Source organism: Stegastes partitus, unplaced genomic scaffold (assembly GCF_000690725.1).
Source record: "Stegastes partitus isolate 25-593 unplaced genomic scaffold, Stegastes_partitus-1.0.2 Scaffold164, whole genome shotgun sequence".
In the NCBI taxonomy this organism is placed as follows: Eukaryota; Metazoa; Chordata; class Actinopteri; family Pomacentridae; genus Stegastes; species Stegastes partitus.
This window is the reverse complement of record NW_007577895.1, coordinates 169,541-194,385: the sequence shown is the minus strand read 5'-3', so window position 1 is coordinate 194,385 and position 24,845 is coordinate 169,541. Positions and strand designations below refer to the sequence as shown.

Genomic DNA, 24,845 nt, shown 5'->3' with positions numbered 1-24,845 from the left:
CATTACTAAAGCTACTGAACAGATAGCGTAGGCATACGAGCAGCCAATTTACCAGCTGTATTTAATTTTTATTGTCCTTCAGTTTCATTAGATTGTGTCACTGTATCGGTATATATGTTCACCACCTGTCTGCATTGTAGTTAGCTGTGAGGAGGAGCCATTTGATGGTATTTAGTCTATATTCAGCTTACATTGGATGTTTTTCAAATGTGGTGATGCAGCCTCCTTGTGTGTTTTTAGACATGAGTTAGCTTTAATGCAACACGCTCCTCTCTCCACCAATACTCTGTGTTATGGATTACAGGGAGACCTGAAGGGAGGAAATAATTTTTCCCCAGTTGCATGCTTCAGAAATCTAGCTTACTTGTGCAGTCTCACATACTCTAGCTTTTAGAGTCATAAAACAGTTCATTCTGCTGTTCACTGTGCACAACACTACATTCATAGGCTCAACTGGTCAATTTGTTGTAAAGAGTGATGTACAAAGAATAAGTGAAAAACTGGGAACAATAAATCTAACAATGGTTAGCTAAAACTAAGAAAAAAGTTTTAGATTTATCATGTCACGGTCCTGCTAGTAGTCACACCCAATACATAGATTCCACACAGGTCCTCGGCTTTGTGGGTGTTACTGCTGAGGCAGGTGCAGTTTGATATGCAACTTCTAGTTAATGTCATAATCAATCACACCGTAGCTCATCAGTGAGGATTTCCACTCATTAACGTTACAAGATATATATATATATATTGCATTTAAAGACAAGTGGATGTGCTGTTTTAAGACGACAGCTAAGTATTTTACTGCTACAACAGTTAGTTGATCAACAGAAAATTAATTGACAACTGAATTGTCATCCTAGTTATTTTATTTGGCAAAAATCTATTGAACTTTGATGCCTTTGTTTGTGTAAACTGACAAGTTTTGCCCCACTGCTTGGACAAACCCAGATATATGGAGGTGTCAGCTTAGACTGTAGGATATTTTCGCTGTTTCCTAACAATTTCTAGAGAAATGGCAAATCAATTATTCTAGAAAATAGCAAGCTAGTTAATCACTTGTAAAAATTATTGCTAAATTCAACTCTTAACTGATTGCATTCATTAGTTATTTGTCCAACAATTATTATCTCCAAATATACTTGCAGTAAAAAGTGCCGGATAATAGTGAATAATATCAGTTTCCCAGCCCAAGATGACAGATCTATACTGTCTGAGCAACAATCCAAACCCAAGTATATTCAGTCTACAATCATAGAGACAAAAGGAAAAACCAGCATTGTATTTAGTATCTCTGCACTAAAAATTGTTTAAACGATTTATTGGTTAATTGTAAGTTTTAATCATTTCTGTATTTATTTCTGTATGTATGTATGTATGTATTTATTTATTTATTGGTCCTGACTGGTGGGGAGTTTCAGGTATAAAACTAAATCAAATTGTCTTCCAAGTGGTAACTGGTGTTAGCCAGAAGTGGTGTACCTTGCGTGGCTTCAGAATAGCTCTGGGTTTGCTGTTCTCTCTGGACGCTTCCAGTGTGACGTCCCGTTTGGTGTTCCGGTCAAACATTCTGAAGAAGTTGTTGTAGGAGCCGGTCATTATGACGCTGAGGGTGAGAAGATGAGAGTGTAAGGTCATTGAAAGAGGTGGATGGATGGATGGATGGATGGATAGATTGATTGGCTTGATTGATTAATGGATTTAAAAGAAGTCCCACCTGTCTGATCCGTTCCAGACACACTCAAACTTGTCAAAGATGCAGTCGTTCTCATATAAAGAACAAAGTTTCCCTCGTAAGTAGTCATGAACCTGCAAAACAAAACAAACGCATTAATATCTGAACCGGTTGTCGGATTATGAGCAGCCTTTACCGGCCTCTAAAGTTCTAGCTGACAATGACGCAACCATAAAGCTGCACTACCATATGCTCCACTTTCAGTAATCCCTCCAGACCTGGTGACCTACGCTAAGATGGTCGGTAGCAGGTGGAGGCGGAGGTGGAATTGGACGGAGAATCCCTTGAGCCTCGCTGATGGCCTTATCAATCATGACCTGCCCTAAGATGGTTTCCCCTGATCAGACAGTGTGGATCTGACCTCGGTGACCACACAGTGGGAGGTTTTGCCCTTCAGCTTGCATCGGCTCCAACACTATCCGTCTTTTTTTTTTTTTTGGCACTCGCCTCAATAAGCCCTCCTGGGGTAATTGCTAAAGATGACACAGTTACAGATGGGCAGGGTGACAGTGAAACAGGATTATGTTGAGTGATTAGCCTGAAAATCAATAAGTTTTGATTTGATCTGGGCTCCACCGTTATTTACTAACATCCCCCGCTGAGAATTGGAGCCCTCAAACTGTCCAACAGGCACATAAAAGCTTAACGAAAGCGTACCTGGTATGTCTCAAGTGGTTTGTTCTCCATTTGAAGGTCCCACACCTTGACAGTGAGGTAGTCCCTTGTCATCAGGTAGCGTCCGTTGTGGCTGAATTTCACGTCTGAGATGGATGAAATGATTTCAGAGAAAAACGAGCGAGTGGATGGATCTTCTGGCTCCTCAAAGTCTGCGAACGAGAGAACGAACAAAAAGCAGATTTTTACACATCTTTAAACCGTAGGAGGTCGGGGTGTTTTTTTTGTTGTTTCCCTTCCACAAGTCTTTGAATCATTTACAGTAAAAAAAAAGCACAAGGCAGATTTGGTTCGGGCGGTGGAGGCTGTCATTAACACACAGTAACAGCCACAACAATGCCTGGGTGCTGGGTTTGCTGCAGCAGCTGCATCTCCTCGCAGAATTAGTTGTGTGTTTAGGGAGATAGTCGTGGGTCAGCATGGTGGGTAAATATTGGTTATGAGTCATATTGATTTTGGCAGCTGCTGATCTGTGTGCAGGCCAACACGCTGGGGATAAGAGCCAGGCATTCCATCGTTAGCTGTCAAGTTATTGTTCCTCCTCCTCTTTTTCCTCCCACCCTTCCTCCCCTCTCTCTAGTCTCCATCTCTCCAAAAATGCTCCCCCCCCTCCAATCCTCCTCCTCCTCAGCTGAGGCCTGGAGAATAGCTCTGTGATGTGTCAATGGGGAGTCTAACAAGGGATGCGGCGTGAGAGATGAAAAAATGGGGGGATGAGGAAGGGATAAGAAAAACAAATCAATGTCAAAGTGCTGGGCCCATGTGAGCCCCGCTGGAATTGTGTGTGCCAGTGAATGAATGTTTGTGAATAAGTGCAATGTGTGCATGTATATATGCATGTGTGTGTGTGCGTCCCTGCCCTCCCTCCCGCCCACCCCGCTCCAGGGGTGTATAATAGGGTCCCTGGGGAGTCAGTAGGGGGGCTGTTTGGTCCCTCTCTCCCTGTCCTGGGGCTCAGCGCTTTGGCAATCCTCTCCTATGCCTCCATCCATCCCTCACCCACCCACCCATCCATCCATCCATCTTTGCTATAACGCTGATTGATACTAGCAGCCTTCTGGATTTATAGGTATGGAAGGAGATACAGTACAAACATGAAGCTACATGTGTGTTTGGATGAGGTGTGTGCAGGAGGGAAGGCACTATACATCACTCTGTGCCATACACGTTCATGCAGCGAGACAGGAGTTTGGCATTAACAGACCTGTCCTGAGGCTAGCAAGAGCACCTGCCTGCTCCGTGGGCGTGTGCACCACGAACACCTGTCCAGGAATGGCACCTACTTGCCAATATGAAATACTGAGAGGGGCAGCTGTGAGCTCCCTCCAAATCCAAACACTTTCTCTTATCCGAGCCCCTTCAAATGCTCATGTGAAATTCAACAGGCCAGGTTAGCGCACGGTCCAGCGCACGCGTCAATATGTCTGAGGAAATGACTGACATTATTGAACAACAAGGTGTGTCCATGAGGGACTAATGTGATTGCTCTTAAGCCATTGATTTTCCAGCGAAAATGTCAATGTATTCATTATTCATTCAACCAAAGTGTATGCGCGTGATGTTAAGCTTTGGAGAAGGCCATTCATTGTTCGGGACACACTACGCGATTTATTGATGGGTTATCAATCGTGGCGTATTGAGCAGGGGAAGCTCACTTGTCACCGTTACACAGGGATGGAGCTGAAGCAGAAAAATTGAGTGTGAATTGGCGACCAAGGCGTTTCCATTGTGTCTATATAGACTTTCAGTTTTCCCGGTTTTGTTAGTGTTCTGTCATGTATGTACAATTTCACATAAACCTGCACATCTCTCCTGTTTCCGTCCTCCCTTTGTTGCTTAACGTTAATCATTACTAACAACATACCACTCTGTTTCCATAGAGGACAAAGAGGACTTGTCATCTGTTGTTGTTTCAAGGAATGTGTGTGCTTTGATGGTTAGGAAAGGAGGTAATATTCGACAGTTATATGTAAATTAAACATAATGTGCTACTATTCTGTTTTGTAGACTCAGTATCTAATCAGCATTGGCAGCTTTGAAAGAAAAAAATTAAATAAAACAAAGGTATTCATGGTATTTCAGTTTAGTTAATTATACCTGACTCCGCATGGAGGCTTTTCAGACAGAAGGCTTTGAAGCGATGTGTCGATGAAGAATTTAAAAAATGAAAAGCAGTGACATGAATAAAAACCTTGAAAACAAAATTATATAAATCATTAAGTTTTAAAGAATATTTTTGTGGCTCGTTAACTCTCTGAATACCAAAACACGTCCGCCAGTTTGAAAAGCATGTTATATTTTTTAAGAATTCTGAAAAAACAGCATTCATCAGAGCCAGAAGCGGACAAAACCGAGAATCGTCAGATTTCCAGCTTTCTGACGATCCTTAGACTACACTTCTGTGACGTGCCCTTTTGTCAGAAAACTTCTTCAAAATCACTTCATTCTACATTATTCTTGTAAAAATCCACCAAAAGTAAATTGTTTGCTGTAATTAGATTCTGTAAATAAACTTAAAAAGTCAGCAGAACTGGGATGAACTGCAGGCAAATACAAAAGAAGTATGGAAATAAATTCAAAGAGCAGGTAGTAAAATATCCATTGTATGACAATTTTTTGGGGCACTTCAAAAAATGATGAACATGTTGGTTCCAGGTTTAGTTTTTTTTTTTACATTTTCTAAAAATAAACAATCAAAGAAATAGATTTTTAGATGACTATTATATTATTTTATATTTATGATTTATGAACATTTTACTGTATTATAAGAAACAAAAGATATTTTTGTGTTTTCCTCACTTCTACAAAAGGTTCTACTGTTTCCACAGAGGTTGGAGTGAAAAATAAGCCCACAGAGATGAAACGTGTGACAGAAGCAAAAAAAAATGACAAGAAACTGTTTGGAATTCTCTGTTTGGATTTACAAAAGAGCAGCATTTTTTTTCTGATGGAATTTGGACTCATGAGGGTTTTGAAATTCTTGATAAAAAGAATAGTAAACCAGGACAAATAAAAAGCAGCACATGAAAGAAAATCCATAAAGATAACTGTATCTGGAAAGCTATGACACATAAATGATTTTTTTCCATCCATGATACACTCCACTGATACTCACATTTGCAATGCTTGTCACAGAGTGCAGCCTGTCTCATGTCACAGAGGCGTATCGAGCCCTTGCTGCTACTGTAGGCAAAGGTGTGACACTGCTGGGGATGAAACTCTGCTGAGGTGATTACTTCCGTCAGCTCCTCCATGTTGGCTGGCTTGATGTCCACGATGTCTGAGAGACGAACGCTGAGGAACAGCTTCTCTAACATGACTGCAATGGACATCTAGTGCACTGAGAACAACAAAATACGCCTCTACAGTTCTGAATTGTAGCTCTAAAATACATATTCTGTCCAAACTGGTGTTTAGAAATTCAATAAAATAAAGCCAAGAAACAATATTCATATTGGACCGATTTTTGTCTCTGTGGTTTGGTTATTTTTCCGAGTATGTTTTCAAATTTTAACAGTAATAAACACCCGAGTGTGAGGATACTGAAGCTGCGGTCGGTGATCTCCAGGTTCCACAGGTTCACCCGGAGGTCATCGGTGGAGATGAAGGTCTGGAGGTCGGAGTTGACAGAGATGGAGTTGATGTGGTAGGTATGGGCATTGCTGAATACACGTCTGGCTGTTGCCTCAACCATCAAATCCATAGGCTGCAGCACCGGCACCTGGGGGTTAATACGGGTCATTTAACAGGAGATGTGAAGAAAGACAGGAAAAAAATATGCAAGAAAACAGGATTCATATTCAAGGCTCTCTACGTGTTTTGCAAGGCTGATACATTTTTCCATTTACCTTGAAGCTGGCTTCATAGCAGCCTTCTTAGATATGTATCTGTGTGTATGTGTATGCACCTGGTCTGCTGGATTCTGTATGAACATATTTGTGTGTGTGTGTCTGTGAGAGGGCCACAGCCGGATGACTCCAGGGATTCATTTGACATTTACTCCACAAATCTTAATGAAACAGAGACAGCGACTAAAGGGCTGCAGGGCTGTTTGATGAGCTGGTTCAATCAGACTGTGAATATCTGTTTGCTACACAGCTACTCAGTGATCTCGCCTGCCTCCCTCTCTCTCTCTCTCTTTCTCATGTAAGTGCTGAATAAGTCACTCCTGCTCTCTTGTTTGTGTGTGTGTCAGAGAGAAAGACAGGAAAAAGAGAGAAACGAAGGAGGAGATGGCCCGAGGGCATCGCTGGGCCCTGCTGAGGAATGATAACTGAACTCTACAGAATTAAGATGAGCTCACACACACACACACACATACACATATACACACATATATACAAGCGCATACAGTTTCACAGCGCGGCTAGGGCTTCAAAGACGCCCAGCACCAGTCTGCATGCAGCCCCCCGTTGGCCAGATAAAACCCAGACAAAGAGAGAAGAGAGGGGAGGGAGCAAGGAGAACAAATCGACTGCTTCTTCCCTTTTTCTCCCGTCCATTGCTGGCACTGACAGAAAGACATGGCAGCCCAGCAGGCTGCTGTATCTCCATGGGTGTCACTTCATTTCCATGTCTTTCACTAGCTGTCCAGAGAGACATGGACCGTATTAACCCATAACCCCCAAACACTGACAGCTACACTGTTCAGCTTGCCCCTGCACCTTCACAGTGATCTCATAGACTGTCTTAGTCATCCTTGCTTTAAAAATGTGTCATACTCGATACTATATTTAATACTATTTTTAAGCACAATCAGATAAAACACAAAAACAATGATGTTGTATACATGTTTGACGCTTTAAGGAGACACCAAGTGCTGATTCTCACGTTGTCTATTTTTGTTCGACATTTTTCGGCCTCTATTTGGACTAATATTGCTGAGTTCCTCCTTCAGCTCCTCTGCTTTCTCCCCTTTCACAGCCTCTAAACAGGATTGCCACAGTCCCAGCCTGTCCTCCAGGTTGCTATGATCCCCTGGCCAGCCAGACAAAGAGGGACAGACACGCTGAACATAGCACTAATCTGCTATGGCAGACACCCACAGACACACACACACACACACACACACACGCACATACACACACACACACACTGTCCTATGTGTGCGCCCTCCTTTGTGTGGAAATTAAATAGGTAGTGGAGTGATAAGAATGAGCGAGAGGGAGAGGATGATCCCTTCATGGTGTTCATCTCACTGCACATATTGATCGCTCATTCTCACTTTTCTGCTGCCAGTCTAAGTTCAAAAGTGTCCAGAGATAGCATGTTGGATGCGGTCAGACTCTCATTCATTAGCGCTGGAACTGATCATATGATAGTCTGTGGTATTTAAATGAAAAAAACAAAAAAGGAAAAAAAAAAACAAAACCCCATGACAGATATAGACACGCTGGACGTGCTGCTGCTAAGAAGTTTATGCAGGATTAAAGGCTATCATAGCATGAAGGCTGAATGCTAAATTTTGATTTAATCAGCTTATCTGACCTCTTCTTATTTAGACTCCAGGGTACTTGGTGTGCAGGCCTTTGCAGAACCACTGATTCACTGAAAACTTCAGCACCTCTGGCCTTCAATTTATATATTTTCAAGTCTCTGTACTAAAAGAGTGGCCTTTAAGGGGAACTCCTACAATTTTCTCATTGCTTTGGTTTAAGCTAATTTTAAGAGGATAAAAGAAGCAGAAAGCTACCCGAGGTCAAATGAAATATGTTACTGAATCGTTGTTTTTTTCTATTGTATAATGATTTTCTTTGCCATTTTCACATTTATTGGACAGTTGATGGTGGAGAGGCAGATAGAAAAGCCTAGGGATAAATACATAACACACAATTAAGGCCCTCAGCTCGACCTGAAATAGAGTTATATGTTTTGCACCACAGCGATTCAACTACCAGGAGAACACGACTGGAAAATGCTTTTGCAACATTCATTTCTCAACATAATAGGCCATTTACAAAATGTACAATTGTTTAAATTATTCCTCTTATTACATACATAATACATACACTAGCTGGACTAATAGCTCCAAAATTATTCACTCTGTTTACATGTTTATGGAAGCAGAGACAGTAACTTATCATGTTTTACTTTTTTTACTTTTATTTTTTAAAATATTTTCGGTCCAGGCGCCGAGGCTCTGGAATGACCTGCCCGAGGAAATCCGGTCGGATAATTCTGTGCTCTCTTTTAAGTCACTTCTTCAAGCACATTTTTATTGGAGAGCTTTTCCTGATTTTATTTACGTTTTATGTTTTATAGCTATATTTGTGTGCTTTCTAAATTTATAAATTATTCTGTGTGCTGATTGTATTTATATTTATTTTTATTGAAAAGCACTTTGTAACGTTTGTTTTGAAAACTGTGCCATAAATAAAGATTATTTAAATTATTATTATTATAGCAGTATATTACATTGCATATCATTTTCTTTTGTTGAGGCAGAAATTGACTTTACTAAGACAAAACAGGCCTGAAATTATCCTGACTTAAAATAGTTTCTTTTTGTTTCTATTCATGATTAATAACTAGGCTGTTTTTTCATTTACGTCTCCCTATAACACAAAGTCTGTGGTTTACTATATAGAGTACAGAATTTAAATTTCTGTCCTCACTGACGGATTACATTTTAACTTTCACATCCATATAATGTTATGTGTTGCGCTGAAAGATTTGAAAGTAGTACCATGGACACTGCTTTTTTAAAATTCCATTGTGAATAATATAAAGTATAAATTTGTTCTCTGATTTTCTAAATGCACTGACAGAGTTTCTGCTTAATTTCCTTGTACACTGTGCAGTGATAATAATTCATTTCTATTCTGTTCTGTCCTATTCTCAGTTTCATACAAACCGCTTGGACTCTTCCAGTTTTTTTCCCACCTAAATTCCCCCGTCTCCTGATACCATAACATGCAATTCGCCCGGGAGCCAAACCGTAAAATTTTAACACACCAACATGACAAATCATAGCACCACACACCAGAACACATGTGACATTTTGGGTGGTGTTACTTGACTTCACGGTTTTGTGTGACATTTTACCCGTAGCGAGGTGATGGTCGACGGGTCTCGGATCCGTCCGTCCTCATCCTTCAGGTTGTAGCCCTCCGGACGCTTGTCCCTCTCACTGATCTTCCACAGCTTCACTGTCTTGTCTGGGGTGGATACAACAAAACGCACACAGACAAACACAAAATACAGTTAGATAATGGCTCACTACAGTGAATCTCAGATACAAGATGGATGCGGGGGGTTGGGTAGCCAATCTGGCATGTAGCTGGGCAGGAGCCAGCGAGGATGATGAATGGCGGCTCCTGTGTAGATTCTGATGTCACTGATATCAATCTACAAGTTCACTACATTTCCCTGCTGCTGTATATACGCTTCCCCTGAAAAAGCCATCTGGGCGGTTTTCAGTCCTGCATCACATAGACACCAGTTACATCTCATCTTCTCGGTCTGCTGAAGAGGATGGCGGCAGCAGTCAGGTTGATTTTTTTTCTTTTTTCAGTTACATCTCATCTTCTCGGTCTGCTGAAGAGGATGGCGGCAGCAGTCAGGTTGATTTTTTTTCTTTTTTTTTTTTTTTCTTTTAATTTCCGCTGTGAATATTGGTGTCAGAGCAACGAGGCCATCGCCACAGGACCCTCCACCATCTGCTCCAGCCACCGCTAGCACTTCTGTAGCAGCCATGCATGAAGCCCACAATCTGCAAGACGTCTCTCTGCTGATGTGTGTGTGTCTGTTTGAGCTGCCGTGCATGTATGCCGTGTGGAGCCACATGCTTTGATGTATGTGTGTGTGTGTGTCTGCTGTGGCAGCCATGCATGAAGTCCTTAATCTAAACTCTTCTGCTGGTGGCAGTTGCTCATCCAAGCAAAACACCCATACATTCACAGAAACAGTCAAAAAGACATTTTCATTGGATATTAACGACTTCTCTTCAGCTGTGTATCTTACCATTCTGCAAAGAGAGAAATTAATCTTACCTTTAGCTGACACTTTCACTGAATAACATCAACACGATGTGCACATGTAGACATACGATGATGATAGATTATGGGTTCCTTTGACCATTTCACTATTTGTATTGCTCTCACAAGCCATAGCTAAGTGACTGACCGTTGGTGGAGAGCAGGAAGTATGCTGCGTTCTGCTGAGGAAGCCATTTGATCTTGTTGATCTTCTCCTCAATCTCCAAACTCTTCAGGTAGTCGAACTCGGGTTCGTGGCTCTGGAATGTGCTGTAAACATTGTACTCCCCTCTGCGTTGGGGCTGACTCTTACTCTGTAAAAGAAAGAGGAAAGAAAGTGAGAAATATGTAGATATATTTGCTGGAATTTTCAAAAGATGACACTACTGTGTCCCACAAAATAGGTGTAAATGATTAAAAAATGACCCAGCATATTTTAGAAAAGGTGTAAACATACATTTTTTTCCCCTTGAATTATTATTGAAGTAGATAATGAAAACATTTTAGCTAAGCTCACAACATGTTACAGGCATTCTTATTTTTTTGTTTTTTTTTAACTTAAATGTAAATATTTCCAACACAATATTGCAACCAAATAGTTCATCAATGAGGCTGAGGGTAATATTGTTAGTATTACAGTTGCTAACAGGATGGTTATAATATCAGACTGTCACTACACCATTACTGTGGCTGAAATAATTCACAATAATGATATTATTGCAAGATCTATAGATTTTTTTTTTTTAAATAATAAGAATAAGAATATTAACAATGTAAAATATCAATACACTGTCAAATTCATCTTCAACTTTGTTTATTGTGTGTTCTGTCTTGTTTTGGCAAAGTAATTACACCTAAAATATGACTGTAAGGAGGTAAAAAGAGAGACGGCCTGTAACTATATCAGTGCCGCAGTGTCAAACAACACAGGAACTCTACTGGTTGATACTCTAAACCAACATGGTTCCTGTTGGTTGACGCCACTATGCATTATTTATATTGTAAAAGATCCATACTGGCAATGGATTACTTATGATATTACCATATGTGCATTACCAACATGGTATCAATATTTCATTTTTTAAATATCACCGTTTTCATCAATAGCACTATGACACGGCTCTACTTGCTGCATGTCAATATGTTAGCATCGCCGCTGTATAGCCATGTTAGCAACATGTCAGCAATAAATTTATGCTTTACATTCACCTCCTTCATTACACAAAATATTAAAATCTAGATTACCACTATTTGCATATACTTTCATGTAAATCTGCAAGTTATATTTGGTATTATAACTTGACAACTTGGCCTCTTATCTAGATTTCAGAATTTTAAACAATGCTTTTCCATTTAACTTGAGTCTAACCAAAGCTTGTACACACTTCTGCTAATTTTTCAGACCGCACCCCTTTTCAAACACACCCCTTATTCAACTTTCAAACAAACGATCCAACTTTACCATTTCAAGGCTGTCAAACCCTTTTAGCAGAAGGGCAGCATAATTAGTGTTGCATTCTTGGCATTTCCTACCTCCTGCTCCCTCTGGAAGACAACCACTCTGCCTCCTTTATCCCCGGTGGCCAACAGCTCCCCCGATGAGTTAAACTCCACCGTTGAGATAATGTCAGCTGAAACACAGGAAGCAGAGCAGAGAGGGGGAGAAAATGTCAGTGTGGACGTGAACAAACCTGTCAAAGTACCAGGCGGGCAAAAAAGGAAGCCCTTTCAGTGAGATCTGGTGGAGTGACTTCTAAAAAACACATCAGAGGAACGGAGGGGAATCTCGTGACAAGCCCACAGAGGGACTCTTCGGCACAGATACCCCAGTTTGGTGAAATATGGGTTAGGAGAAACTCACTGAATGAGTCACTGCATGATAATTCTGCCTCTTGTCTGACTGAAGTGAGCCAATTTGTGTCATTTAATTGCACTCCTGCTTTTTATAAGGATGCTGCCGACACACTAATAATGCCATTCATCTCTCTACTCCTGAGTGAGACCCCGTGCTGCTCAGCGGCTCTCCTGCTTCATCACAAAACATATTCATAAACCTTTCAACCATTTGCTTTTTGCAGCTGATATGTCTGTGGGTGTGTAGCATACTTTTTTTAAAAATTCAATCTGTGCAGAGCAACAGGATGATAATAAAAAAATAATAAGATTTATCTGAGCGGCTCTGCATAGCTACAGTTTCACCAATAAAAGTAAATAACAGACACCTACCCTTAAGGTAGCTTTTCCTCTCCTCCTCAAAGACATACATCTGCCTGGATTTGGGAGAGGCTAATGGTGACTGTAATTATTACACAGCCCCGGGCTAAAAAAGGCATAGCACAATGCGTGTGTCGCACACACACACAGACACACACCACAGCAGAGGCTAGCCCTCGGTTTAACAGTGACAATAATATTAGCCAGAGAGAGAGAGAGAAAGAGAGAGAAAGCTTGTTGTTTTGTACCCCCCACGCCCTCTGTGGACCTGCTACTGGCGGAGCTCTGAACACGAGAGGGGAATGTTGCTATGGAGACCGTTTCCATCTCTAGCGGCAGTCGGAGTATATGTGTGTGTGTCTGTGCCAATAGCTCTCAGACTTAGTTGCTGATGCTAGCTGTAATTCAGCAGACAGAGAGAGTGCTGCAATAGAGTGAAAACCTGCTACTGCATCTGGGGGAGTGAGTGCAGTTCAATGCAGCACACAACTTCAGACAATGGAGTCCCTGTAGATGCGCTCACGTCTTCACATAAAGCTGTTGTGCCTGGTGGAAATGACTAAGCGTCATGTCTTCGTGCGTGTGTGTGTATATGTGTGCGTGTCCTCCTGTTGTTTCAATTAATTGTTACACCAGAAAGTCACATTCACAGATGAGACCAGAGGGATTCTTACAACCATGTGTTGATAATGACATGAGGTGGGGGGCAAAACTAATCATATTTGGGGAAAAAAAAGTAATAACCTTTCACAGATAAGACAAAGTCTGACCTAATTACAGCCTGGGAGAACCTCGCTGACACACCATAGTGTTGTTGCATGCACACACATACAAAAACACTGTAAGGTTTGAATTTGTAGACCTCACACATGTACAGAAATGTGTAACACTTTCACACACGCGCACACAATCATGTCTTCCCCAGTGCATCAGGCCAGACTCACTGGTGTGAATCGGCTTAGCAGTCAGCATTCTTGAGTTAAAGCCGTTTCCTCTCTTTTTGCCCTTCATACTCCATTCTTTATCTTCTACCCTCCACTCCCTCTCTCCTCTCTCCTCCCCTCATCATCAACACATTAAGTCACTGAGGAGAAACAGTAATTGATGGATGCCATTTAACAAAGTTTACACACGGATACATCCTTCAATCATCTCTGTGAATGATCAGCACTGCAGAACCAGTGGAGCTGAAACCTCGCAGCAACGTGATGGAATGCTTCCCTAAATGAGTTTTTCCTCATGCAAATGAATTCAAACGAGACAAGGCAATCTATTCAACCTCGCTGATGGAATTGTGTTAAAATGGCAGCAATTTCTTAAAATGAAATTTTCATTAAAGGGAACACATTGATTAGCAATGGGGGTCGCAGGTGGGCAGGGTCTCCTGAATGATTTCCGCCTGCGTCAGATGAGATTTTTATTATGTGATCATCAGCAGGGTCAAGATGGACTCGAATTAGAAGCAGGTCAGAGATTTGTCTGATCAAATGTGTATTTAGACACACACGCGCTCTCTCTCTCTGTCTCTCTCACACACACACAGTTTCATCAGCAGACCATAACCAGATGAAGCCCATAAATCCTGTGGCCAGCCAGGTCTGACAAAGACAGGTCAGCGCTTCTTGATGCATCAGAGGGATGCTTCAGATAACACACATCCATCACCGGCAATAATGCAGACAAGCCCGTTAGCCTGCTGCGGCAATGTTTGTATGTACAACTAAATTAAAACAGGCCTGGCACAGCTCTTATCTGTTTCTATCCACCAATGTGTTTCTCAGTCACTCTTCACTGCATGATGCAATATATAGAATTGCCAGTCAAACCAATTGGATGGAAACATAGATATGCATTGATTCTGGAATGAAAACAATGCACGAGGAGCCAGAAACACAGGAACACCAGGAGGCGAGAGGGGATACGAAATGTATTTATAGATGCCGGGGCATGGCAGATCAGTCACAGCAGAAAGGGCCACTAAAAGCGGTGATAGCGAAGGGACAAGTCTGTACGAGATCGTACAGCAAGACTCATCGGCGCAGACACAGGCAAAGCCCAAAATAGGAGAACCCTAGCCGACCTCTAGACAACACATAATCCTGTCAGGGGTGAAAAAAACAAAAGCAAAAACAAACTGCGACTTGATCTGGTGGCACTGGAGGGGTTGTGTAAGACACACAGACCCAAAAATGGTGCGCCTGCCTGGAAAGCTAGTTGCGTAAGTGGTGCGCAGTAATTTCAGGTATAAGGGAGGGACGTGAGCAACATGGTGTCGTGCAGATGCTTTGTTAGCGTTCGACGTAGAGAACAGAGGATTACAGGTCGCACTTGTGCTGAGCTGCCTGCGTCAAAGGATCAGGCTCGTGGATAATTCAAGTCCGTACTATCTTTCCCCTGCCAATCTCAGCTCTTCTATAATAATCAACAAAATGTGTCAGCCTGGATTCCCTTTATTCCAGGAACAGTAACACTCACATGCAAGTATCACAATTTGTACACATAAAGACCTTTTTTTGTGCTGAATAAGCAGCTGATAATGACTTAATTTCACACCAGCAACAATGGAGATCAATCAACATTTTGAATGAACCCTCCTACCTACCGGCCTGGTACCCAGCCATATGATTAAGGGTTTATTAGGCTTTATTAGCAGCACACAAAGCAACAGAGCACAATGCAGCTCTCTTCATCTAAAGAACACGGCTCTTTGTAAGATCTGGAGTGAACAAGCTAATTAACCTGGTTTCTCCAGGATCAGCCCCTTGAGATTGAGACAGGGTGTGCGTATTGTGTGTGTTTTTTTTTCCCCCGCATATGTATGTGTACGTACTCTATCGTGCACGTATCTTTGTGTGTGTGTGATTTTTCTGTATCCCCACACTCCGGGGAGTTAAGGGTGAAATGGGCGAGACGTGTTACTGCTTCACTTCTCACACTTCATTAACACATCGCTGTGGCACACATCTGACTACAGACACAACACCGGACAAGCAGAAAGAGAACTGAAAAGAGTGAAATCAGCTCAGTTCAGCTCCTGCCTGCACTGAGCTGAATGCCAAGAGCAGTCATTTGAAATGCTTGTTATTTGGTATTCTTTTAGAAATTGAAAATACGGAGAGGGGGGATGGTGGGGAAGCGAGGACGCTTGGAATTATAATCGACACCACAAAAACAAAAAGCTGACACTCACTCTCTGTCTGTACGTCTGCGAGGCTTTGGTGCAACTGCTTTTATCTTTCTGTTTTCAAGGCTGAAGTGAATCACAGATTAGCTGCTGCACAGACTGAAACCTTGTATTTGTGGTGACCTTATCACCGAAACATGAAGGGATCCGAGTGATGCCGCTTCCTCGACAGGACACAGGAATTAGCTATCAAAACTTACAAATGTATCCCATTATAAAGTCCAGAAAGGTCAAACTCTGCTTAGCCTTCGGGCTAGCTGTGCGCCGAATGACTCACGCACGGAACATCTATCACAGCATTAACTCATCCGCTGACCAGGAAACCATATTACAGTTGTGAAATAGGATATTTTTTGCAATCATCCTACAGTAGCAACACCACGGGTATTCTTTAATAAATTCTCATTAAATTTTCATGGTGCTGCAGACTTAATAAGAAGCTAATCAGGGGATGAAAGCAGCTGCTGAACAAGGAGTGTGACTCGCCCCAACTTCACAGCTTGCCATTAAGCTCCCACCACCCCCACACCAGCCCCATACACATAATCTTTCTTGCGCTATGTGGTGAGGCGGGGCTCGGTGTTTTGAGTGTTTCATAGTGAATAATGGATGGGACCTGAGGGTATGGTGGGCTAAGTCTTTTTTATGCCGGGGTCCTAAAGTGTGGCCCCAGGCCGTTTGCCTTGGCACAGGCAACCATGCTCGGCTCTGCTCTCGTCAGCAGCGGCAATAAAGGCTCTGAGCTCTCTGTTATGGGACTGCATCAGTATTCAGTGGGGCTCGAGAGGTCACATCACACACAAGCTTGTAGTCAGACGGATGTATAACAGCAAAGCAGAGAGCAAGAGATAGCAGGTGAGGAAGGGGGAGAAGGAGGAAGGGATTACATGTCCTACCAATAGATCTTTAGGTCATTGTTCCGGCGACTAAATTGTAAAGGACCAGAAATCAATACCAAAGCAGACGTTAGGTTAGGTCCTGCCTCACAGCAAGAAACCTATTTACATTCTTAAACCCGATGTGGTGCTATTTGACAATTTCATCCATTACCGGGAACATCTATAGGTGGAGATTATGAAAATGAGGCTGTTGTTGGAGGAGCATAACTGTCCACTGACTCAACACACATATACACGGCTACAGTGAGACACAAATGATCCATTCTATCACCATTAGCAACGTGTCATCTGCATGCGGCTGCTGCATGCAAATCAGGATGTAATGCAATTTCCCTCCTTGTAGATCATAATAACGTGTCTGGAAACTTTGCTTTAAGGTTGAGGAGACTTTGAAATCTCACACCTGGCTATGGATGACCAGCGATCACATTAGTGTGTGCTCACAGAGCCCGTGTACCCGCCCACAGACCCACCGAGGCGTGGGATTGGTGCAAGGCAAAGGTCAGCACCAGTGACATCATTAAAATGTGACATCATTAAAGTGTCCTGCTGTTGTGGGCAAGCACAGCCTGAGGGAAATCCCAACCAGCTCGCCACCACTCATCAAGAACCTGTGTGTGTGTGTGGTCTGACTGGACTGGGCCCCGATGGAACATGTGCACTTTGGGGAATTTATGAGGATAGGCGATACACCCCAAACACCAGCCTACGTGATCTTTGGCTTCAGACTGGCTTCATTGCACTTAGGAGACAAGGACCGAGGGAGCGGAAGGACACATACACTTATTTGTGATATATGAAGTGTGACGATCAGTCGTAAATAACAGCAATAAAATATAACAAAAGTAGACATCTGAAAAGCACAGATGGGCCTCAGACTAGACGGTCCTTTTCTTTAAGGAGACACCTTTTACAATCTGTGTAACCCTCATCCTGCCCCAAAGAATGAGACAGTGAAAGAGTGAGACAGGGAAGCAGGGAGAAGAAGATTCCCCCTCCTGTTTTTCATCTCAGCGCTCATATCAAACAAAGATATCCATCACACCCACTCCCACCCCCACTTCACTTCCTCTCGCTGTGAACCAGTGACTGTGTGTTTAGCGGTGACAGGGAATCATGTAAGTGCTGGAGCTGAGCAAATGATGGTGCTCTCCTGCATCCGAATGAAGAAAACACAACATTGAGGGGAAAAGAAGCAGAAAAGCACATTTAGAATGAGATTTTCTGCTTTTTGAGCCTTGACTTTGTCTCTCCTCCAGCCTGCAGTGGCATCTGTAACCTGAGCTCGTGGCAAGTGCAAGAAAGCTGTGGTGGCTCTGACCCACCCTGCAGCCATGCATACCCTCCAACAACCTCTATTCTGGTCTGCTGGTCTATTCTGTTGGTAATTTGCACGAATTTCTCATTTTATTACACCATTATGTTAAGCTTCATCGTATTTCAAATAAAAACATGTTTCATTTTGTCTGGTCGTGTTTCTTTCCAAACCTTATGGTAAGTGGGCGGTAAAAATGTGGAAAAATGAAAGGCTTCCCCAGTGCTGCAGAGACTATTTATACAACAGTGCATCAAACTGAACAATAAAAACCACGAACTGTAACTGCACTGGTTAATAAAAAGATGTCCACTTCCATAGATTGTGAAGGATTGTGTTAATCTGTGGTAAAAACATGTGTATTGATATGAAGATTTTGACATTTAGAGACAATACGCTGCATCTCACAATGCATGATGGTATTATGGCAAGTTTAATCTGTATAAAAGAGTGTGTTTGGTTCCAACTGCTGCAACGAAAAGCCCTCAGTCCCTAATGCTTTTATTATCTCAGTGATATCAGTACAGCAGCTAATGTCCATAAGCAATCTGCATAATTACTAAGTGAGGACTGATGTGGTGATGAGATAAGCAGTAGTTTTTACCTATAAATCAGTGTTTTATGGTGATTAGTGATCTAAGGAGCTTGCGGTGGACAGGTGGAGCTAATTGGTGGAACATAAGGGAAATTATGAAGCATCCACCAGCTAACAGGTTGACAATCAAAAAGGCTGATGTGTGGTCAGCGAGGAGGAAACACATGCATGCAACACGGCGGCATTTATAGCTGCAGAAAACAGCTATTGTTCAATGCTCGCTTATGAGCATGTACAGTAAAAATGTGTGTGTGTGTGTGTGTGTGAGACAGAGAGAGAGAGAGAGAGATCCATATTTCATTGTGCTGCCTCCTAGAATTAGGCCACCTTCCCTGTCCCCGTCTCGTTTTTCAACAAGTGAACACAGAAAGAGAAAAATACATTTTTCTGATCATTTTTCAACTGCATCACAGACTCACTTGTGGACTCAGCTGCCCAGGAGGCTTTATTCCCTTGCTGGCTTTAGTCCACACAGATTAAAGCTCTGATTCCCGTGATCAGGATGGTCATTCTAAAATAGCAGGTATGATGGGTAGCCACCTCATCATGACCAGTAATAACCCACAAGGTGCAGCTTCACCAGAAATGACTAGAATGTTCTTTTAATATCCACAAAGCAGCTTATAAAATGATTAAAATGAGCTTTAAATTACCTTTATGGACTTATATGTCTAAAACTACACGATATATGCTGTGATATTACAATTAACAGTCACAGTGACTTATTTTTATCTGTGATATGAGCATCCTTCTGGCTACAGCCTCAGGTTATTTGCAAAAATAAATAAAAAAAATCTTTTTTTCCTCCTCCCCTTAACATTGCCGGTTTAAATACCTTCGGTTGCATAGTTGTGGTCGCGTAGGAAGCTGTTGTTGATTTTCCGGGTGTCACTCTCCTCCTCCATTGATAAATCGGCTGGTTCGGGATCCTGAAAGCGGCAGACCTGCTCCCATCCTGCCCGGTACCGTCAGCAGGCGGGCTGTGGGACCAGCGGGGGGCCTGTCATGGCTCCAGATCTCCGGTGTAATCAACACAAAAACGCGATCAAAAATACCTGTGATGCTGATGATGATGCACGGGCAGGTCCTGTCCACACCTCATCCAACAAGCCCCGCGACGCAGTGACAGTGTCGATTCCACCAGTGGATTTAATAGCCTAATTATTATAGCGCATTAGGTCCTCTGCTTTAGATAAGTCATGGATCTCCCAGCTCAGAAAAAAAAGGTGAAAATACACTCAAAATCGCCGCAAGGAACCTGCACAGCTGGTCAAAAATGAACCGTCTTCTTAAAGGTTGGACCCGCAGCAGCAGTAACGCACTCCGTAAATCTCTTTTGGAGGATTGGAGTTTAGGCAGGCGAGATTTTCCCCCTCCCAGTGCCAGCGGGGCGGGCGGGATTATGCGTCAACAAGCTCGCTCCGATCACCTCAGCATTTCCATGTCAGCCTCTCCGGAGTTGCATCTTGCGCCTTTTTTTCCTGTGTCCAGATCCTGCAGGGTCTCGTTCATTCATTCATTCATTCACTTTATAGGAGCGGACCGGCGCCGAGCTCAGCTGACTCACTGTGCCGGTTAGCGCAGAGCTGGACTGTGGATACCCACCGTGCTGCTGCTGCTGCTGCTGCTGCGCTTCAGCAGAGGAGGGCCCCTCCCTGCTGCCTTGGCGGCTGGCTCTTTAAAAAAAAATCAGCAAATGTGACGCTCAGTCGAACCACCACCACCAGAGAAAGACTTCCGAAATCTGCTCCCTCACTGCCCGATGACAACCAACCAGGTTCGTGCCTGTAAAGCCCAAAGCTGCCTTATGGCCTGGTAGCAGGTTGCCTCTTAAGCCTGGCAGATCCTGCATCACCATCCCTCCATCCTGCTGCAGAGGCATCTATACATCACAGCAGACTGAGCAGACTACTTTCCATGCTTTTCCCTCTCTCTCTGCAGCCAGACCACATCCCAGCTGGGAGAAGACAACGGGGGCTTTATAAGATATATTATAAGAAGCGCATGACACTGCACATTTCTGCCTTGACAGAGGGCGTCAAGTTCAGATTCGGAGAAATCAGGACAGAGAGGGACACAAAGGGAGATAGAAAGAGAGGCAGGGATAGGTAGAGGAGAGATGAAGAAGATGAAAATGAAAAAAAAAAACCCAGACGCTGATTAATTAGATTAGTAAGGCCGCCGTCTGCGCCTCTTTCTGGAAAGATCTCATTTCCATGCAGAGTTTAATAACACCACACACAACTATGCCACTTCTGGACAAACCATAATCTTTGATGTGTGTGTGTGTGTGTGTGCTGCATCAGTGTGCAGTGCATCTCTGCCCTTATCTACTCACTTTACCCTAAATCTCTCTAGTTCCACAAAGGGACTGGGTATATTCCCCGCACGAGCCTCAACACACATAGCAGCAGCAATAAAGAGATTGTGGAGCCCCCTCTCCTAAATGCATTAGCTCTCTAATCCATGGGACCATTTGCACATCCAATCCTCTGCTCCTCTACTAATGGGGACCCGGCTGTGAGGGAGGTAGGGCTGCTCATTGCAAAGAAACAGGGCCTTCCAACACATGCTATTTTACACCCCATCACCCTCCAACCTCCATCTCCATCGGAATACATTACGGGGCATTATCCATGCAGGAGGATAATGAAGGCTGCTGGCGCGTCGGCGAGGGCCTTGCGATTCACATGTTTCCATATTTACAGTCCTCTGCTCCTCTAATGAAATCTGCAGAGAAATGCTGCCATGCTTGACCCTCTTAGATCTAACTGAGTGGTCAACGGTGCTTCCCATCTCTATCAATATTTAAACAGCATCCGCGAGGACAAAAGAAAACACGCAGCGTTTCTCTTCCACAAAGACTTTGGCTAAGTTACAGCTGAGTAGAGCGAAGGAAATTGAAATGGAGTCAGTGAAACAATGGGTTTAGTAGGACGAAGCCGCATGGATGAGAGGTTGGGTTTTTGTCAGATTTTGTTGGGAGGTGAGGGGGTAAATTATGAGGCGCACAGATGAAGGGCAAGAGTGGCGGTTAAAGGCACAGAGATATTTGACTGTATAATGAAGGAATAAGTGGATAATGCCGCTCGGAGCCAAAGCCTGGGATCAATGCTGCCTCTCTAATATCATCCACCATCTCCCTCCTTGCTTCTCTCATTCCCTCTACATATATAACCCCCCATTTCATTTCCTCTCTCCCATTTGCCCCCTTGTAGTCTTCGAAATGTGATCTCACGTGACTCAACGAGTGATCACAGGTCGATGCACTTGTACTCTCGGTGCTTTTACTCACAAAACCTTGAGTTTCTGCACCCTACGGCTCATTTAACGTTGCCCTCCTCCACTGAACCTCCAGCTACTTGCTCTCCTCTGCTAGCTCACTTCTCCCGCTCATTACACCCCATCTCCCACTCGGCTGGCTAAGAGACCAGTGACGGCACGTCTACAGCCCAGCTGCTGTGTGTCAGGCTTGCAGGAAATGCTCGGGGGGCCACCAGAATTGGAGAGCGTGTCCTCAATTCTCCTCGATCGTATGGACAAAGTGGGTTAAATTAGGCTCGAGCAGCACCAAACATAGGGACACAATCACATGGCCATGATATTTTAGTCATGGCCAATTGCTTTCCTTGATGTGTGGTAATTGCTTGACCTGGGGATGCCGGTGTAGGGCTACAGGCGGCAACAACGCTGTCTGCATACCAAGCAACACATACATGCACACACACGTACACAAGCTTTCACGTATAGATATTTAACTGCACAGCGGCTGTGCAGCACTGTTATACTTCTACACCTTCCCTGCAATTACCTCATATCTCAAGAATGCAGTCAATAGTGTATTGATCACTGGATAATGTCTGGTTTAAATAGGCTAAGATATTGACTAGTTTCATCCAGTTAATCCAACAAATATGAAGTTATGGTAAATAAATCCAAAATCTATTTAAGTCCCATATTGTTAATCGTATTTTGAGATAAATAGATATAAATAATATAACAACTAGAGCTGAAATTGTGGAATAATCTATATTAGCCAAGTAGAGTTGACAATTATTTGATTGTAAATGGTTTTCTGTCAAAACAGACTTTAATATCCTACATGTAATAAATGGAAAATGAATGAAATGACAGGACTGAATAACCAGTTGTATCAAATATGCTAGGTATGCCACCGTGATCGATTGTCTAAAGACATCTGCGCTGCAATGTGGGAATTTCACATAAAAGTTCGTTTTATAGTGTTTGTGGGTGATAGAGGAAATCTATTTAGTACCCATAACTAGGTACAGTATATTACCTCCATGTGATGTTTTGCGTACTGTATGTGCTGTTTATGGATACAATAACGAGAGTCAAATGTCTGTTTTTGGCTCATCCACTGAATGAAGTGCCTGATGAGTAACAGCACATCATCACTGATGCCAGAATCATAAAGGAAGACAAAGAGCCTACAGTCACGCTAGCAGCTCTGTGAGGCACGACTCAGGCATGAAGGTGCCTTGAACTAAACGCTATCATGTTCACAGTGAAAATGCTTAACATGCTGATGCAGGTATGATGCGGTTTAACATTTTATTTTAGTGTCTTAAAGACCCCCTCCAGTGCCAAAAAAATCAAGCTTTTTACCTTGTCAACATGTCTATAGGGGTGTTTTTATGTTTACTATAAGACACACCATGAGTAAAATAAGAAGACAGCAACATGTCGGAGCATTTCCAATTAAAACTGACAGTCTCAAAAACACAGATTCAAACTTCTGAGGTTTCATACAAAGCAAAGCCAGAGAACCAATCTTGTAAACCTATTAAGTGGGACTTTCTGTATCATTATTCTTCTTCAGAATCCAAATCTAGGTCAGACATATACAGCTTGCCATTGTGTAGGGTTGAGTAGTCTACAGTGTTTAAGCAGAATCATAGGTGAGCTAGTGTGCCTGAGGGAGGCGGGGGCTTCATAGATCTGCACTTCTGGAGGAAGCATCAGTGAAGAGTTACATCAAACCAATTCTAAAGGGTCATTTTCATAAAAAAAAAAGAAACTTCTAAATATGTAACGTTCATACACAGAGGTGTTTTTTTTAGGAGGTTAATCAACAACAGAAGAGAGACTTTAACATGACAATATATTTGAATTCATTGTACACAACACAAAGTACATAAAAGGGTGATGGGATTACTTTTGCAGGCTTAGTGTGGTACGCACTGAACAACTTGAAATGTGGATTGTTGCTTGATAAAAGATAACAGATTAAAAAGTTATCAGAATTAGCCCTTAGGGGAACATAAAAGTCTGTGCCAAATTTCATGGAAAATCTTTACGAACTGTTGTGACATCTCACATGTGAAGCTTCTGGTTTCACAAGAAGAAAATTCTTGAAATCTTCTAGTCATCAGGGCCCAAAATAGGAAACAGAAACTTCGTTTCCCTATAACACCAAATGTTGTCCCAATCCATCAAACAGATTTGAAATATTTCATAGACGTCAAAATGCCCTCTCTAAATGTCAGCGTATTACCAAAGTCAGTATGATTGATCCACTGGGCACCATGATGGTCAACTGACAGACCAATATTGACCAACATTGCCATACCCCCTGCCAGCGAGGCTGAAAATCCAATGTTACCATAATTGCTAATTGATTCACAGCATTACCCACAATGGTTCTATACAGCCACAGAAATTAAATGAATAAGTGCCACAAGAGCTCTGATGGTAGACAAATCCATAATGCCTCAAATTATACATTCATGGCAACCAACTCTATGCCAGTGTGTTGAAACTACAGAATATTTTCACTTAACAAAACTGTGGTTTCAGGAACAGTGTACGTATAGTCATGAACTGGGCACATCATAATGTTGTTACCAAGTATAAAAATATCACAAATTAGGAATAACTTTATGCTCTCTATGAAATAAAGTATGTTATTATGAGCTATAGGTTTGACAGAAGTGTGAAAACATACAAGCACAGTTTAAAAAGCCACTTTCTTTCTCTTTGCTGTAGAAAGGTGAAGCTGCTATTTGTAATACATACAGTAAAGCCTGTTTAATAGATGAGCTGATCTGACATGACGCCCCTCAGTGAGACAAGCTGCATCACAGAGCACCAGCTGAGCTACAAAGTCATCATGGTCATAATGTTCACTGCTTTTAGATTTTTGCCATGTTACCAAACAAATCAGGATGATAACCATTCAGTAGCATGAGATTCTCTCTTCAAACATTCATTGCCTTCCATTAGCCGAGCAAC

General features: G+C 42.5%; 1 protein-coding gene across 2 annotated transcripts in view; it reads right to left on the bottom strand.

Moving 5' to 3' along the window:
- Positions 1–24,845, bottom strand: part of ppp2r2ba (protein phosphatase 2, regulatory subunit B, beta a) — a 43,657-nt gene that overhangs the window by 1,450 nt on the left and 17,362 nt on the right. Inside the window, exons 1-9 of one of the 2 annotated variants that reach the window (XM_008279564.1) lie at positions 19,426–19,641; positions 11,917–12,014; positions 10,532–10,697; positions 9,452–9,564; positions 5,951–6,128; positions 5,523–5,687; positions 2,390–2,559; positions 1,715–1,806; positions 1,480–1,603 (exon numbers count right to left, since the gene is read on the bottom strand). In XM_008279564.1, coding sequence (XP_008277786.1) covers positions 1,480–1,603; positions 1,715–1,806; positions 2,390–2,559; positions 5,523–5,687; positions 5,951–6,128; positions 9,452–9,564; positions 10,532–10,697; positions 11,917–12,014; positions 19,426–19,495 — 1,176 coding nt within the window. In that variant the 5' untranslated portion in view covers positions 19,496–19,641. Of the gene's footprint in view, positions 1–1,479; positions 1,604–1,714; positions 1,807–2,389; positions 2,560–5,522; positions 5,688–5,950; positions 6,129–9,451; positions 9,565–10,531; positions 10,698–11,916; positions 12,015–19,425; positions 19,642–24,845 lie in introns of those variants that run through there. The other variant, XM_008279563.1, reaches the window with a different exon arrangement.